Source organism: Lichenostomus cassidix, chromosome 7 (assembly GCF_008360975.1).
Source record: "Lichenostomus cassidix isolate B80296 chromosome 7, HeHo_3.0, whole genome shotgun sequence".
Classification (NCBI taxonomy): domain Eukaryota; kingdom Metazoa; phylum Chordata; class Aves; order Passeriformes; family Meliphagidae; genus Lichenostomus; species Lichenostomus cassidix.
In genome coordinates this window covers 19,145,128-19,164,160 of record NC_139488.1, presented here as the reverse complement: position 1 = coordinate 19,164,160, position 19,033 = coordinate 19,145,128, and the positions used below count along the sequence as shown (strand labels likewise).

At 38.2% G+C, this 19,033-nt stretch overlaps 1 protein-coding gene across 6 annotated transcripts in view; it reads left to right on the top strand.

Moving 5' to 3' along the window:
- Positions 1-17,670, top strand: part of B3GALT1 (beta-1,3-galactosyltransferase 1) — a 184,124-nt gene extending 166,454 nt beyond the window's left edge. For 3 of the 6 annotated variants that reach the window (XM_085066551.1, XM_085066549.1, XM_085066554.1), the window contains 3 exons: positions 6,471-6,543; positions 12,209-12,247; positions 12,851-17,670. In XM_085066551.1, the coding sequence (XP_084922677.1) occupies positions 13,080-14,060 (981 nt within the window). In that variant the 5' untranslated portion in view covers positions 6,471-6,543; positions 12,209-12,247; positions 12,851-13,079 and the 3' untranslated portion in view covers positions 14,061-17,670. The remainder of the gene's footprint in view (positions 1-6,470; positions 6,544-12,208; positions 12,248-12,850) is intronic. The other 3 variants (XM_085066548.1, XM_085066552.1, XM_085066553.1) reach the window with 1 other exon arrangement.
- The last annotated feature ends 1,363 nt before the right edge of the window (positions 17,671-19,033 follow it).

Below are 19,033 nucleotides of genomic sequence, written 5' to 3'. Positions count from 1 at the left end.
CATGAGGCACCTCTGACTGGGGAACTGATCAGACTAAAAATCATCACAAAGTATTAATGAATTCATGGATATTTCTGTGGCAGTGCTGCCTTACAGACACACTTGGCTCTAATTTCCCAGATGCAAAGGAATGTTTTTCATCTTGATCTCATGTAGTGTTTTTCTCAGCTCCTGAAGCACTCATCTCCAAAGACAAGGCACAAGCAGTCGAGGAGGGGCAAGATTACCTCCTTCCTCCTGCTCTCACTCTCCCTGTGAAGGTGGGGACAGTTAATCCCCCCCATCCAGTGAGTGATTCCTGACTCGTGGGAGGGCCATGTCCTGGCTGGAGGTGATGGGCTGCTTCCAGGCAGCCTGGGGTGACCAAAGGACAGGCAGCCTTGGCCCTGCCATGTGCCCAGCAGCACCCTCCACTGCTCCCCTGTCTTCTGCAAGAGGCATGTGTAGCAAGGAGCTGACAGGGAGGGGAAAATTACTGGAATAAGGGTTAGAAAAAGTAAAAACTTATTTTACTTAATATCAAAAACTTACTATATGGAGTTTCATTGATCCAGTCAGTGCATGGGAGGAGGAATAGAAATGGAGTTTTTTACCAAACATATTTTTCACAGAATGAATTAATGCTTTGCTGAAAAGGTGATTTAAAATTGGCATTTCAGGCAGCCTTACAGCCTGGCTCTAGAATTATTCCCATTGTTGTTCACACAAAAGGAAAATAAACTCAGCCACTTGATTTCCTTTGCCCTGAAATAGATGTCTAAGATCACAGCTTAGAAAGGAAAGTAAATGGCAGATGGCAGCATCTTTGGAAAGTACACACACTCTGAGCTATACAGAGAGGGAAATTATTTTGTTCAAAGAAAAAAAGGATGAGTAAGAAAGAATAACAAAGCAGGGAAGTTCTCATTAAAAATACTGGGGTCGCTTTGGTTACGTTGTTACCACATAGAAAAGAGACAATCAAGAAGTTATTTACATCCCATTGCTTTGTAGCATTACTCTTCATTGCATCAGTAGCAAGAAAGATTTTAAAAGAATAAATTGAAATTTTGTGCATTTAGATAATTTGTCTTTCTCTCACCTTGAACCATTCCCTACAGGGAGGCTTCACTCTGCAAACACCAGGCAGGATTGCCAGTGTGTACCCAAGAGGGTTCAGCCAGACACCGCCTGCCTCTCCCACAGCTCTTGCCCCGCTTTCCTGAGAGTGCCAGGAAATCAATCCTTTTCTCCCCAGCAGCACAAAGCATTACTGATGTTTGCATCAACCTCGATGTTTCCTGCCTTTTTCCACATAAGGAGAACGAGTCTGAGCATACCTTCTTCCTTGAGGACAGAGTGCCAGTGGAGACAGACACTGGCTGTGTCATTGAAGAGCCTCACGTCAAGCATTCGGTCACACAGCAAAGCAGGGCTCCTTCCTCGTCCTGTGTGATCCCACAACAGTTGGCTCGACAGCTGCTTTACTGCATTTCTTTTCACTTTTGCTCCATGCTGCTTTTGATACCAGAATAGCCAGGAAATAGATGGAACCAAAGATTGCAGACTGCTTTTGAATCTTTTTTGTTCAAGAGATCTTTCAGATTAAAATAATGCTGAAAGGAGACTGCTTAAAGTGAGAAAAGGGTTTAGGATGTTGAGGGAAGCCTACAAAGAGTTAAAATACGCTCAGGAGAATCTCTGTTGTTTCCAGTCACCCTATAAGGCAAACACCTTCCTCCAGAGGTCTAGGTTCACATTATTTATATAGCAATCTCTTCTGGTTCTGCTCAAAGAATAAGCACCCCCGAAGTCTGGAAAATTATCAAAAGGAGAGTTTGATCTTATGCTACTTCTGTAAGAAAAAGTCTCCCAGAAGAATGTCTCTCTGTTAAACTAGTCTATTGAATTCTTACAACCCTGAGGTATGTATTAAGATTTGGACCCTTATATTGCTTGGCATATTTTATTACTGTATTATCTGCCTCCTTGGGGTATACAGCTGCTCAGTGAGCTTGTGTTTATAGAGCTCTTGAAGGTCCACAGATGGAGAGTGAAGAGAAGCAATCTATATTTTTACACTGTATATTCATGTACCCTTTTTTTCCTTAAGGCTTGGCCTCAAACACATGGATAACTCAGGTTTGATATGATTCCCCTAGGGCATTGTGACAGAACATATTTACTGTTCATTGCTTCACAAAGTTGATTTCTATCAGTAGTGCACTACATTCCTATCCAAGCAGTAGACAACATATCCCAAAGAAAAGTGGGTGATAAAATGAGAATTTTGTTTGTTGAGCTGCATCACAATCAGGGCAGAATTGAGGCACAAAACACCAAAGCAGAGCAACCTTACCGTGGTCTTCAACATCCTCATGAGGGGAACTGGTGGGGCAGACACTGATCTCTTCACTCTTAGGACCAGTGACAGGACCCAAGGGCATTGCATGAAGCTGTCAGGGAGGTTTAGATATCAAGAAAAGGTTTTTTACCCTGAGGGTGGTTGAGCACTGGAACAGACTCCCCAGAGAAGTGTCCACAGCACCAAGCCTGACTGAGTTCCAAAAACATTTGGACAATGCTGTCAAGCACATGGTGTGACTCTTGGGGTGTCCTGTGCAGGGCCAGGACCTGGATGGACTTGATAATGCTTCCAACTCAGCAAGTTCTATGAACAGAAGACACTGAGCAACACTGCATTCAAGCTGCTGCATAATCTCTGGAGCAGCCCTGGACTCACACGCTTTACCTGTGCCACAGCAGAGTTTCAGTTAGAGTCAATAGGGAGGAATGAGACTCTCTTCCCTGCTTTTCAGCTCTGAATATACTTGACATCATCCTTTACATAATAGTTCTTTGCCTTTGTTTTGAGAAATCCTTCAATAATGACAAATGAGTCTACATTTATACCATCATCGGCCCACTCCAGACAATGCAATTACAGGTGGAGAAGCCAACTGGAGAGTTTCCAATTATTCTGAGAAATTCGGGTTATGCTTCCCTAGTCACAATGGGAAAAAGAGAAAGCAAAATGTGCCGTCAGCATAATGAGCCCACAGAAATGGCCCCTCTTAGTGAAAGAGAAACACATATGCTCAAACATTAGGAAGAAGCTTGCTTAGCTATTTTCCTAGTTAACAGTCACTGCAAATACCCCTAATTAACAATGCTCACAGACAAAAGATGTAAGAAATCAGTCAGTATTCCTGACTACTCACACAGATACTTGGGATTTGAAATTTATGCTCCCTAGTAAAAGCTTTAAAAGTATACATGAAGGACATCTCTAATGACATAAGTGATAAAAGTAAGTTGAAACAGGAATTCAGATTTACTCTTTACCACAATGCAATTCTTCCTGCTGCTTTATCAGATACCTGAGATATTCTGGCCAGCTCGGAGATAAGAGTTATTAACAAAGAAATTCTTACAAAATGTTCATCAATTACACTTTGCAAGAAAGCTTCCTCAATTTTTGCTTTTAACAATTCTCATAGGAGTCAGGTTAAATTCTGATCTGAGCACAAATGGACAAGCTGTTAACTGGTTTCTTTCTCCACAGACACCCAAGTTTTCCACTGAGATTAATACACAGTTTTCACAATTTTCATAAAGGAGATACAGTGGAAAAATTAAGAAACAATTTTTTGGGCAAGAGGGTGGACTAGGTAGGCATAACTGATAACCAAGAACGGGTTTTTAGTTTAGCTAAGGAGGCAGCAACCCATTTATGATCCCAAACAGTATTTTTCAAACTTGTGTCTCAGCTGAGGACACAATTTGCTGCACTTTTGAAATATCATAGAAGAATAATGAGTTTTATTCCTGTGGCTCCACCAGGATATATATTTATCAAATAACTACAGCATGCACTCCTTTATTTGATTCATCCCAAAAACTCCAGTTATTATGAGCCCATTTTCAAATCATGCCACAAGAGATATGGCCTCTTGTGTTGAGTGAATGTTCAGGTGTAAGATTGCCCAACCATCTATTGAACTGCAAGCTTCGAAAAACTAAATGCTGACAAATAAGCTGGGGTCACATCTGTGAAATGCTCCATATGTGCTAGCTGAAAGGGTCTGACACTACCTTGCTCTCAATTGGTAATAGCTTTGCAAAAAAAATGCCCACTCTTCTGCAGTTGAAATTTTTCTTGTTCAATCCCCAATCAAAGCGGCTTTCATTTAAGTTTGAGAAAAACCAGATCTATCATTTAGCTATGACAAAGCGAAAAGTGTCTTCATTATATATACAGTTAAGAGCCAGAAGTGCTGGTCCTGAGCTGCACTGAAGTCAGTGGTCTTGTGAGTACCTACACTGGCTAGTGGCCACACCAACACTTCCGTGGAAAAGCACCACTCCAGGTATTCAAGGCAAACGTCCAAGGCAGTAATTCCACTTCTTTTCAGTCAAAGAGCAGGCAAGTCCCACCCTCCCAGCAGAACTCTCCCTTCTGTGTAAGGTAACTTGCTTGGGAAGCCAGAGCTGCAGGTGCTCAGTGTTTGGGAGGGAGCCCCAGGAATCCTGACCTGCTGGAGGCAAGGGGGCACAGCCAGCAGCAGGCAGCCACCGCCTGCCTGGTAGGGCTGAAACTGTGTCTCTGCCAGATTTAAGGCAATGCTTTCAGAAAAACCTGACCAGGAGAGCCCAAATAAAATACAGGATCTCAATCATGACTAACCAATTGCCAAAAAAGAAAAAGAAAAAAAAAAAAAGAAAAACAAAAGAAAAAAAAAGTGTCTGTCTAGGAAATGCTTTTTATGTATCTGTGAATAAGTCATCTGGCTGAAGAATGCTCTGTATCTTTCAAGCTGAAGACAAAAGTCATTTGTTTGGTTACAGATGTTTTTTAAGTTACAGTTCTGTGAGAAACATGCAATTATAAAAGCAACAGCCTGTGTTCAGTTCATCACAACTTCACAATAGGAATTAGAAACCTGAAGCTTTACTTATAAACAGCTCATGAGGACAAATGCTTCACAATCTAACTTCACATTAATTACTGTCATGCAAACATGAAAAAACTGTACTGCAATCTGTTCATGCATGGACAGGTCAATACTCTAGGACCTCCTCAATGTGAAGAATATTTCCAGGGAAAAGAAAGAAAAAAGACACAGTGTCACAGTATCCAGCAATTTCCTTGGACATCTGATAATACCTAACCTTTCTCTAAAGCAGAAAAGTTGAAATAATGCTATTATATGATCAACTAAATTCACTAATTACAAAATTTTCTAGCCTCATTGCTGTGGAAGAAATGGGAAGATAACATCAATTCTAGCTACTTTTCAGTCTTTAAAAGAAATATCTCACCAAAAATCACATGTAAAGATACATAACAATTGCAATAAATATAGGTATTGTACAGATATGCCTGAGATATTGCAGAATCCTTCAGTTACTGTCAATAGGAGGTTATAACAATGTATTTTTATATAGCTGTTTCCAGTCTGAAGCATCCCCAGTTTTGATGAGATTAAAAGCTGAGTTCCTCAAGCATCATAACTGATACTTTAATGGGCAGGCTCAAAACTATTTTAGGACTTTTCTTAGTAAATCCAAAAGCTCTAATTGTTTGCATTTTTTTTAATCAATGCCCCCAATAGCATGTGAATTATGGGAAGGAGATTCATTAGCCAGTTTGATGAATTATCATCACCACAGACACTGTGATTTCAGGTGTTCCAGTCATCACATAATTGTTATTCTTCCTTTTTTGACAAAGATTAATTGAGGATAGCAGTGCCACTAGGGTAGTCGTGTACATAATCAAGGCCACTGTCATCTATTCTTGGTGTCATAACCCAGACCACAGTTTCACAGGCACTGCTGTGAATGCAAAGGAAACATAATAGCGAAATCTAAGAAGGTTAAGACAAAACCAGAAGTACACTTAATTTCAAACACTATTACTTGAAGATAATTTAAGATATGGACTCTTTAAATAAATTATGCACACTTGTTTCATGAGTAATAAAGATTTTATATTAGAGCAGTTCAAAAGGTTTTCCCCTTTGAATTTTTTGGTTTTTTAAACTAAAAGCTTCTTTTCTTTTTTTTCTTGTCCTAAACTTTCACTAGATGTAAACAATTTGGTGGTGACGTGAGCTAAGGAACCTTGCCGTGAAATTTTGCACTAGAACACAGCACAATAGCTGAAAAAATAACAGTCGTGGCCATGGTAACCCAAAGTGAAATATGTTATTTGCATCAGTTTATAACCATATTGAGATGCAATTTACACATTACTGATGTAACAAGATATGATTGATGTAGTCACAAATGACCTATCACAACATGAAGTCACAAAGGGTTTGTTAAATTTGTTTCTGAAAAGTACTCATGGGGAAGAATGCACAGATCTGACACTTGACATCTCACAGGTGATTTAAAAGAATAAAAAAAGTAAATAATAAGTTTTCTGGTTTTAAATATTTTGCTCTTTCATTTTATGTTTTTAATTCCTTTTCTCTCCTTTTTAGTTAGTGCAAATGACATATGCTCAAAACGCCTTCTACTAAAGACAGCAGCAAAACTCCCATGCACTGGCTCCAGGTAAATCACTTGCAGTCAGCATTACAGCAAGTCAGAACACCTGACTAGCATGTCTAAAGTTCTAGTATTACTTTGAGTTGAGTAAAATCTACCTTACAACCATTCTAGATTAGTATCTGACCAAGCATATCTGATTTGCTAAAAATTTAGAAACCTATCCAGTCTACAGACAGTCCTTGGGTCAGTCTGGTCTGTCCTTTCATCTCCTTCCACATGGAATCAGCTGTGTGATACCCCTGGTGACTAGCTGGTCATAGTCACTATACATATGAGACAGAGAGACCTGGTTTTAAAATATGACCAAAACAGTAAGAGGGCTACTGAAAATGTAAAGTTGAGATGTGATAAATGGGATAAAACCCCATTTCAAGGTCAAGTGAATACAAGATTTTACAAAATCATACTTTTTTTTTTCTGGTTAGCTCAGAGAAAGCAGAGAAAACATTTCAGCAAGAAAATACTTCCTGGCTGCAAAACTTGAAGGGGAATTTGTAGCTATAATGTTCCTAATGCACAAACCAAGCCAGAGAGAAAAGCTGCTCAAACCAACACTGAGATCCCACCCCTACACACTGTCAGCCAAGGAATGGTCCTTCATGCCAAGCTCACATTTCCTAAAAGTAATGTAACCCATTCCCTTCAGTCATGGTAAATCTGGTGGGTTTGTCAATCAAAATACTCCTAGGTATTTCTTTCAACAGTTTCATTGTCTGCAATTGAAAATTGCCCTTCACAGCTTAGTCATGGTGGAAACTGTTTACTTTTTAACTTGTAAATTATTTTGCTGAGAAAAAATAACTGCAGAATTTGTTCTTAAACATAAGAAAAAGAGCAATGAAAATGCAGTTTTGTTGTTTTATGTGGGATGTTTTGGCACTTTTTGAAAAATAACAGAAAATCCTGTTTTTATAGAGATAGATCCATTGAAAAAAAAAAATCCAAAGTGGAAAATACAGAAAAGTAACTCAGGCAGATTTACTTTCATGTAGACTTAACTTTTAACTCTTCAAAGGCTGCAGTAGCTCTCTAAGGATTAGGGAAATTTCAGTAACACAGGTACATTTGCTAAAAATTCTATAACTTTCATTTTCACTATAGAAGTTTTTGGTAGAATTCCCTAATGGACAGTGCATTCTTACCTTTTGTTCATATTAGGAGCAGGTAGTAAATACCAAAAATAATTTATAAATACCACATTTGTTTCCAGAGATCAATTCTTCAATTTAATGACAAACTACATGACAACTATCTGCCAATCAGCATTCATGGAAAGAGAACTGTTGGTATGAAATTTGCACTTGTGCAAATACTTGCTTTCACATTCAGGTGCTGCCTAGGGTAAAGCCTACTATCAATATAACTGTGAACAAGGAATAATTCAGAAAATGTTTGTCCTCATTGTCTTTGAAGGAAGAGAAGTCAGCCTCTTTTAACATATGACAGCTATGAGCCCTCTAAAAAAATAAATAATTTTTCTAAAAAACATGGACCTGAAATGAATGTTTGTACTTTCCTCTGTTCAGCCCAAGACCATGGTTTCTGCATCTGTTACAGCCCCTTTTTACAAAGTTATAGAGAGGAAGGTCATTCTTTGCAGCACTGATTTGTTTTCAGATCCATTACACCCAGGCAGAAAAAACATTCGGAATATTTAAGAAATCTTAAATGAAGTTCCCAGAAAGGAAGTTGCAATCTTCTGTTAAATCACCTGTGCCATCTGTCCAGAATTTCCTCCAGAAATTACTATGAAAACATACAGCCTAGAACATAACAGTTCCCCAGATTTCCATGTAGATGTATTCTTAATGTTCAGTATAATTATCTTCTCAACACGATTCGGTAATAATCACAGACTTTTCCTTAGGTAATTTAAGGACTTCCTAAATGGTGAAGACATTTCAGTGTTTTGGTCTATATACAGATGAAAGCCATGATCATAGAAAACATACAAAAATGTCTTTTCAGGGAAAATGAAAAGAGTTTGTTACATTTACTAAATAATTTAGCAGCTGCATTCCTTTTTTTTTTTTTTTTCCAGGGAAAGGAATAGGTACATTTTGGCAGAGATGCACAGTATTAATTTGACTCAGTTACTCTCTGCCTAACAGAGTCCTGGCTGTCAGGATGAGCAGCTGTGATCTCCCTAAGCTTCTCAGGGGTCATCCCCAGGACTCAGCATCCCAACTGCCTGCACTCAGCACCACCCTCAGCCACAGTGAGTGACATGGTATGGATTACAACTATCACAACCAGCCAGTCTTCAAGAGCTCTGGCTTCTACCACGGGCATCCACTGTGATCTAGATACCTTATTGCAACTGCACTTACACAGGACAGACTTTCTTGAAAGAAAGATCAACAGCCTCTCAGCAGAGAGAGCAGCAGTCCAAAACATTGGCAAAATATTGCTGCTGATGAGTAACGTTTGCTGAACTCATTTGGCATCTGCCTGAAAATTGCCCATGAACAGTTAACAAGATTCTCAAATGTGCTCATTATGTGGAGGATTATTCTTGATGTGCAGTCAGCTCATAAAAGGTTTGCTGCAAATACAGTCCTCATCAAGACAATTACTTACAGAAGTTACACAGTACAGCTTTCTGTGCTCCGTCTGGGTGGTTTCTCTAGCTTGCACAGCATGAGCTGTGAATAGTGCAATTAAGTGTATGACTTTGTATCACAGTACAGAAGTGTGATGCTAAACATTCGCTTTTCGCAGTCATCTACCCTTCATGTTTGAGCCTTTTCTTACTTGCAGTATGACAACCAGGTTAGAAAAAGGGACAGATTGAATTAAAACAATTTTAAAAACCAGGATCCAAGAGCTTAAACGTTGCTACTGCCCTGCTAAGAAAGCCTTCTTTCACTCCAAAGAAGAAAGGAGAGGAGGTGACACCTTCCTTGGCCTGTGTAAGCGACCCCAAATGGGATATACTCTGTTCCAACAAACAAAATACAGATAGTCTGTATCACAGATTTTGATACTTTTGCAGATTTTTACTTTTGTGAATAATTTTGCAACATTCCTAGAATTATTGCTGTGTTGAAGGTACGCTTAAGCTAGGTGCTTGTTTAGCATCTTGATTACTTAGCATCATCTTTAATAATAGAATTTGTCAACTTCTGAAATTCTTGACTGCTAAAACATCACAAACTAAGTATTTCACTGCTTAATTCATATTTCCCTGCCTACTGAAGCTATGTATTTTCTTGCTCATGCAAGGTAAACATTATTGGGCAGGACCAATGTTACCAGAAATAATTTGTAGGAGCATTTGCCCTGTGGCCAAAAAAATACACAACATAGCTATTTATCCAACCCCCTCTGTGATACTACAAAGAGGAAGAGAGATCAGTCCTGGAGGCAAAAATAATCTCATCTAAATTACAGACCAAGACTTCACAGCTAATTTGGTATTGCATTTACACTATTTGCAAATTTTGTTTATGCTATTTTCTATCTTTCCCATGTATAGCAAAAAGCTTAAAATTTTCACATCTTCACCTCACAAAAGAGTTGGAATAGCAGAGAAACTCCCTGTGAAGAGGAATAGGAGGTAGCTCTCATTTTGTTTTTCCCCTCCATCTTCCTAAAAAATAATAAAATTTACAATTTCACTAATCAGGAAAACTACAGTCAGCTCACTCATAACCACTTCATCTGCACTTCGCTCAAAAATTACCCCAGGGTTGGTGCAAACTACTCCAAACCAAAGCACACAATCTCAACTCTTATTTTTCTTTTTAAAAGGCAAAGTAAACAAACAAAAAACAAACAAACAAACCAAACCAAATATCCAACAGAAAAATATAAACTTGTTTCAAGAGACATCAATCCAAGGGCCAATATAAGAAACATTTGTCCCACACAGTTACCTATCGATTTCATAACTGGGAAAAAAATTCCCCACAAAAGCTCGGAGTCTTTCTTCAGAATGGAGTAAGGCTTTTGTTGCTTCTAATCCTTTCAGAGCACACAAGATTGGTTATCACAGCCATGACATTGCTGGACTGAAAAACTATTTTATGTAATTTTGCAGTTTGGAAGAAGCATTGGTTACAATTTTCCTTTCCCTCAGATATCTGCACAGTGTTCATGGTAACTAATGCACCTACCCTTTATGTAGAACATCTTACACCTTTACATAGTGCAATATATAGTTTCCTAAAATAATGCATCATATGCAGAATATGGCACTTATTTGTGAGACTTTAATGCTGGAGCCCATTAAACACACTGACCTACAGAGCTCTTGCTCTGCATCTCCAATCCATGATTGCTGCATTTCTTTCTTTAGTAACACATTTTTCCAGACTTTACACTCCTGTTTCTTCATTATAGTATGGTATTTTGCACTTGGTGGATTTCCTTGTTGGCATTTCCAGTGAGAGTGTTAGCAGAGCTTCACAATGAAGCCAGAAACAAAACCAACCTACCAGATTAGGAATGGGTTTTGCCTTTCTCAGAACTATATCACAGCATGTTGTTACAGCATTATGCATTCCCTTTCCAGACATCACAGTAGCACCTGTGTATATATTTATTACAACTGTATTTATTTACAAGGACATAAATACATGTGCGTGCCCTGCCAACATCGTTGTGTTCTGCAGCCCTGTGGAATAATTAAATGCAATTAAATGCACTGGTCCCAAACATTTGATGGTACTGCTTGGTACCACAAACCCTGAGTCCTGTGATGAGCAATGAAGGAGATCACAGTCCACCTCTACCTCATTAAATTTCCCCAGTTACAGGGCAAAACCAATTGAAAGTGATGATGCTCTGAAACAGACAAAAAATTCACAGTACCATATTTTGTGGAAGGGAAGAGCAGTATGTGAGTTCTGGTCATTAAATAATTAAACGTGCATGTAATGAAGACTAGGAGGACAGTGCTAGCTATAAGAATTTACAAGGAGATTATAGTCTGTATAGATTTAGCAAATTTTTAGATTGTTTCTCTGCTGTTCTTAAACCCCACAATGAAATAATGGCACAGGGTACCTAACAGTCCTTGCACTCAAATGGCCTGCCTAGAGGGGGTCTGACTGCAACGTGCCGGAGCGGCGTGAAATCAGGAAGGATATTTCTAAGACAGTGCTTCTATCTTTTTATCTGAATACATACTTTGCTCTATCCAAAGTAAATGTTAAATATTTCAGAGACTTTTTCAAAAAGCTCTTCTGTTGCATGATTCTACTATCCTTTAGCTCTGAAGTAACACAATAGTAAAACTCAGGAAGGTGGAACCTACAGGCACTCTCCAGCTACTGATGTGCCTTGGAGGAGTCAGCACTGAGCTGGCAAGCTTGAGGCAGCTTGTCTCATTTCCACAAAATTATGAAAAACAGAACTGGTTCCCAGCAAACTTGCTAAGAGCAAAGGAAGATTCAGGGCTGGCACTTGATCTAGGAAAGTCTCAAAGCTCCCCAGTGCTGGAGGCAAGACTCGAACAGCACAGGATGGGGCTGTCAGTGCAGGAACCTTGTCCAGGCAGGCAACTCTGCACACCAGCCAGCAAAGTGCCACCATTACTAGGCTGCCATCATGATTTATCTGTTTTATGTGGTACAGCAATGATGTTTGCTCATGAAAAGACTGTTTGGGGGGAAAGGAGAAGGAAGCCAACAAGAATAACTGAACTGTGTTAATTTATTTCTAGACTTTTATGAAGTCTACTCGAGAGCTGATCTTTACATGGGTAAGACAGTATACATACCTCTTTCTCTTCTGTACCTTTCCCATTCAGATCCATTCTGCCTGATTTCCACCTAAGCATGTTCTTGTTAGCAGAAGAGACATTAAGATTTAGATCAAATTAGATTTGTAGGTATTCATGTGCATAGCTGCCACAGATGCTGTTGATCCTAGAATAAAATACACTATTTTTCATTCTTTAAATATAATAAATGTATATAAATATAATAAATAAATTTAAAATGGTCCACAGCACATTGTGAAGGGCTGTCCAGAAGAAATGCTAGGAAGCAAGAAAATGCTAGAAAACCATAAAATTATTTTCATATACCTTTAAAATTATCTAAATAGTCAACATGCGATGCATGCTTAACTTTTTTTGTATAAAACCACCTATGAGAAATTACCAATCATAAAAGCATTATTTCAGTTACACTGCTCTATTCCAGTACATTCGTGTATTTTGGTACCTCATGAGAAAAAAGGGAATATCTGAGAAATGCATTAAGACATTTAGCTTATTAATGGCCAGTCATATATAAGCTCATTTTTCTTGCCCTAGGCTTTTATGATCTCGCAATAGAAAACTTTTCTTCATATTTTTCAGAAATAACAGAAAATACCAAGAAATGGAAGCCGCTGCTAGTAAAGGAAGAAAAGCTGAGTATCATCAGGGTTAACAGCTCCTATCTGAGATCCATGAATGATTACAGAGTTACTTTTCTATATCGAACTTTCAAGTTTCATTAATAATATGCTGCCTCTCCGGGACACAGGTGCACTCACGGTACAAAGGCTATTTATTCATCACATGGAATAGAAGAGCTAGAGGAACAATGGCTTCAAAGGTCTCATGCTTATACATTTTGACAGTAGTTTGTTGGGCAAGCGCTCTTTGGTACTTAAGTATAACTCGTCCTACTTCTTCCTACACAGGCCACAGACAGGTCAGTAGCATATCCATAGCCAGAAAAAATGTTTCCTTTGGCAACATAAGAACTCGACCTATAAATCCACATTCCTTTGACTTCCTTATCAATGAACCCAACAAATGTGAGAAGAGTGCCCCATTCTTGGTCATTCTTATCAGTACAACTCACAAAGAGTTCGATGCAAGGCAAGCCATTCGAGAAACATGGGGAGATGAAAACAACTTTAAAGGAATTAAGATCGCCACACTGTTTCTTCTTGGAAAAAACTCAGACCCTGTGTTAAATCAAATGGTAGAGCAAGAAAGCCAGATTTTTCATGACATTATTGTGGAGGATTTTATTGACTCTTACCATAACCTCACTCTGAAAACATTGATGGGGATGAGGTGGGTAGCAACATTTTGTTCAAAAGCAAAATATGTCATGAAGACAGACAGTGATATTTTTGTAAATATGGACAATCTTATTTATAAGCTGCTCAAACCTAACACCAAGCCAAGGAGGAGGTACTTCACTGGTTATGTTATAAACGGAGGACCAATAAGAGATGTTCGCAGTAAGTGGTACATGCCCAGAGATTTGTATCCCGACAGCAATTACCCACCCTTCTGTTCAGGCACTGGCTACATTTTTTCAGCTGATGTAGCAGAACTGATTTACAAAACCTCCCTTCACACCAGACTTCTTCATCTTGAAGATGTGTACGTTGGACTCTGCCTTCGGAAGCTGGGCATTCACCCCTTCCAAAACAGTGGCTTCAATCACTGGAAAATGGCCTACAGCTTGTGCAGGTACCGCAGAGTGATCACAGTGCACCAGATAACACCAGAGGAAATGCACAGAATTTGGAATGACATGTCCAGCAAGAAACATCTTCGATGTTAAGATTTTTACAGCTGTAAATACCTTTTTTTAAATTTTGGTTGAGTTTGGTTATTTTTTGACAAAGTGATCTGCTGATTTACAGGTTAAACTGTGGGATATTAACTGTGAGAGGATTTTTAATGACTGATTTTTCATTCTCGCTTTGACTACTGGTTTACAAACTTCAGGCTCTTTTTCATAAGGACATTATGCCAACTGAAAGGATCTAGAGTCAAATCTCAGATTTTGTATAGTATCATCTATTACACATATCAGTTCTTGCATCTGTGTGTAGAACAGTAAAACTATTACGAGTTAACAATTCACACCCCAGCCTCTGAGATAAGACTCAGGACCTGAGAAATGAAGAATTACAAACATACAAAAGTATTCTTCTTTTGACACCCTACAACTGTCTCTGTTTAGAGCCTTGTTAATAAATTAAGAAGCATACATTTGCACTGAACTTATATACCTACTTTGACATGTGTATTTTATAGTACAATGTGTGAAATTCCCAAATAGCTTATTAATGGTGTAATAGCAGAATTTAGACAGGTAAGAACATCAAAATTTCATTGGCCTTAGAAACAAACTCACACACTGAAATATATTTTCATCCACCAAATGCAATTTCTTTAAATTATTTCAGAACAACCCATTTCTTTACATTTCCCACAATAGCCCAATAAAATATGTAACACAATTTAAAAATTAAGTAGAATCTGCAGGCAAAATAAGACAGGGGAGAGGTATGAAAAACTATCTTAAAAATATATGAGAAAAGCATGAATATCTTAACTTTTCATTCGAAAGCAAGGTAATGTCTCTCATCAGTATCAATGGATTCTCCATTAAACAACTCGAATAGCAATATATAATTATATTGAATGCTGAAAGTGTCAATAAGCAGCATATTTCTGCAACAGCAGTCAGTGCACTATTTACCTAAAAAAAAAAAAGTAACACAAAAGCAGCTTTTTGAGAGTAAGCTTTACTTTATGCTGCAGTGCATATAGGAACAAGAATCTAACAGATTTTAATGGTGTAGAAAAGAAGAATATAGTCCAATAAAAGAATGCAATCAATTTTATGTTGATCATACACAACAGTTATGTACAAATTCCACAGAAAAAGAGTGGGCTTTTAAAGAAAGACTTATTAACCGCCCCCCCCCACCAAATTCTAGCCTTTTTTAAAAACCTTTTAAAGCTCTCAGTTTACTCATCACAGTCAGCACACACTGAGTTCCCATTCAGTAGACACCCTGGACATGCAACAGAAATCAAATATGCAAGATTTATTAAACTTTCGTAATGTGTTTATGTGTATTTTGAATATGAATATTTATGAAATGTCATGAAAACTCTTTGACAAATTCAGGCCATTTCTATTCAGCACCACCTTATAAGAAAGAGGTGAAATATGATATTGCTCAGCAAATAACTTGGAATGAAGAACTCACGAGTTACAAAAACCCAAAACTCACCAAATATACTATTAGCTGTAGATTACTCCTGCCATCCTCAGCACACACGAAGTCTCATTCATTGCAGCTGGCATTATGTGTAATATATGCAAAACTTTAGTCTGTATGTTATTCAGGATGTCTCTAAAGTTGTCAGAAATTAACTGAATATGAATTTAAAGGAAAACTTTGACCTGATTTTGCCATAGGTGTACACAGCACTTTACAACAGCAACAGAGGAGATGCTACCCCCTAAAAGGTTTGCAGTTTCATGGCAAATTGTTAGTCTTGTTCACAGATGCAGCAGTATCCTTTCAAAAGAAACTACTTGCAAATAAGGTAAAGTGTATCTGGCCTCTAAGTCACTAGCAGGAGCCATCTCAAGCAAATCTAATCTATTTCAGACCTAAAGGTGAAGCTACACAGCAGCCTAGGAGTTACTGCTAACAGGAGCTTGTGTACGCTTCATAAATAAAAAGACCCAAAACAAAACCCCAGTAATTTTTATAGAAATGCCACATCTCTTGCTGTATAATTAAGGGTTATCCTTCCCTCGTTGATCTAGTCCTTGTCAAGTTGCTCTGTCTTATCAAACTCAGAACTCCCAAGATACAACTAATTGCATAAGTGAATATATAACATGCTGACTGGGTGAAGTTCAGATTTCCTCATACAAGTCCCACAATATGCTTGGTTTTGGTGTAATTCATCCCTAGCCCTTGGGTGAATCAGACAGCATAGATGCCATCCTACCAGGGACACATTTTATAATCATTTGAACCCACAGCCTGCAATCACTTCTGCTATCCCTCTGCACTGTGCAGTAATTTGGGGGTTCTAAATCACAAGAAAATGGATTTGGTTGCCTTATTTCTGCTGATGCTTCTGTGGCCTTTGGTTCGTAACCAGGAGGACAGCAGGGCTCCCAATCCAGATACCTCAGGGCTCAAGTAGCATGGTAGCCTTGAATTTCTCCTAGTACAAGTAGACTGCATTAATAATTGCAAGGTACACCTTGAAAATTATATCTGAAAAATTGTATTTCCTTCCATTTATAAATAGATAGACCTTCAACAAAAATGTAAATGTTCATCTTGAAATTGATGTACATATTTCTAAGGCATTTTCTTCTGTATTCAGCTGTATATATGTGTAAGTCTGCTTGCTATGTAGCATTCTGTTATGCATGGAGCTGAGTGAGGCATTATATTTGTCCAGTGTTTCAAGAGCCTTAAGCATGTGTGCCCTAACTTTTGAATGTACAAGATACTTTTTCGTTTGCTGTCAAGCAAATTTTAAAAACCACAACAAAAGCTTAATTTTCTACTTCGATTAATTTTCTGATGTTAGGCTTCACTAGCTCGTTACACTGAGATTTATTATTTTCTCTTTGCTCAGAAATTTCAGTATCAGAACCTGGATATAGAAAGGTAGCAATACATCTACTCATAGGGACAGCTGTCCCTTCCACTCAGTACTATTTGTGCCATGTGGGATATGGTTAAGAAACCAATGTTTTCAACAGACTTCCTTTAATCAAAAAAATACTTACATTATTTAAAGGTCATTTTGTTTCATTGGTCATGGGACAAATGACAACTTGGTTAAACATGCTGGCTTCTAGTCACTTCAAAAGTGTGACTGTAATCACATTTTTATTCCAAAATATTCATGAACAAAGCACATTAAGTGAAGCAGCTGGGCGGGAAGTGCCTCTCTTTAGGAGGAATTTTTCCACAAAAGCATTTTTTCTTTTTTATTTTGCTAAAACTGTAAGAGTACTTAAACTTAAAGAAGTCTCAAGGTTGATTTTCCACATTTCCTAATAATAATGTTAAGTATAAATTTTGAGATTTTTTTTGTCTTTATAATGTAGATGGCAATGGCAATTTGTAAATGAAGAGTGTAATTAATTAGAAAAGCTTGTCAACAGTAACCGAACTTTAAGTGTATTATTATATATGACTGGCTGTACTTATGTATTTATTTGTCTAAATTGTATATATTGTTTTATCTCTAGTGTCTGTAGGAGTGCATTCTTTTAGATTAATGTATTATTTACAGTTTTGTGGGATTGCCAGCAAAGCTGCTAATCAAGATACTATTTTTTTGTATCAATGTCAAATAATAATAAAAAAAAAAAATCAAGTGAAAAATTGAAACTGTCCTGTAAGTTGTTTTCTTCACTTCTTTCTAGAAATGTAAATGGTATTACCTGAATACACAATTTCAGTGAATTGGCTCATTTGTCATGAGGAAGAATATTGTGTTATAAAAGCAGATTTGAAAAAAAAAAATGAAAAAGATAAAACAAAATACTACTATTATTTCATTATTTGTACAACAACTTCATCAAGCTGATGTCCACACGGATCAGGTGTTCTACCTCATCTGAAGCCAAAGACATAATATTAATGCAGCCGTGGCAACATCTGGCGAAGTAGCAGATGGGTTCATCTTCTGCTTTGCCCTATTCAGCCGCTTTGGCATCCCCAGCCAGTGAGACCCAAGCTTGGCTGTTCTAGGTAGCAAAGCTTTTTTGACTCCCTCAGCATAGCTTGTCTGATACTTGTGCAGTGTCTTAACATGCGTGGTTGCAGCCATCAAAAAAAAGCGACACACAGGAGAGAAGGAGAAATGCCCCCAAACCCACATCTCATAAAACCACAAGAAACTTGTCAGAAGTTGCTGTGTGACCACCAGGGTCCCCCATACAGAGGGAAGGAGTCATCCCTGGTCTCTGACAGACACATCTGGACCCTGACAGTCCCTTTGCCCCACCCCCCCGCCCCCTTCCCAACAAAGCACCAGAAAGCAAATGAAGAATCACAATCTGAATACACACAGATTAGCCAGTTAGTCCCATGTAGTGCTTGTCTCCCAACACAAATATATTCATACTGTTTTGTCTCTCAGGAAGGTCTGGGCAACTTTGGGGTCCTCATATCAAAATAAAAGCACAAAACGAAATAATACAAAACTGGGGAAAAGTCCCTTTTGTTATAAGAGCTAGTCAGAAAAATTCCTCTCTCCCCATTCTTTTTGCAGATTCCTGCATAGAACAAAATATCTAACCTCTTTTCCATTGGCTTTAGAGCTCAATATCCAAAATTCATTCACGTAATGGAGGGGAAAATAACCCCATCCCTGAAAAGAAAGCTAGCTTTTGCAAACCAAAGTGTATTTCCTTTGGGTCACCTGTTTCAGAAGTAGTTGAAGCCTATAATGGAGTCCTCAGGCATCCCAGGAGTGCCTGCAGGAACACGGCAACCTTACAAACCATAATGAGATGCTTTAAACCAACCAAGAGTTTCATATACAGTAAAACCCCTCCAATCGTTTTCATCTCTCTTGTTTCCACCAAAGCAGCCTAATTGCAACACTTACACGGTGTTTAATTAATAGACAGCTTGGAGATATACAGATATTAGCACTAGTAGGGTAGATTTCATGTAGCTTGATTATCTTAATTACAAGCATTCTATTTTCTCATTTACTTAATTGATTGTCATAGATTTCCAGAGA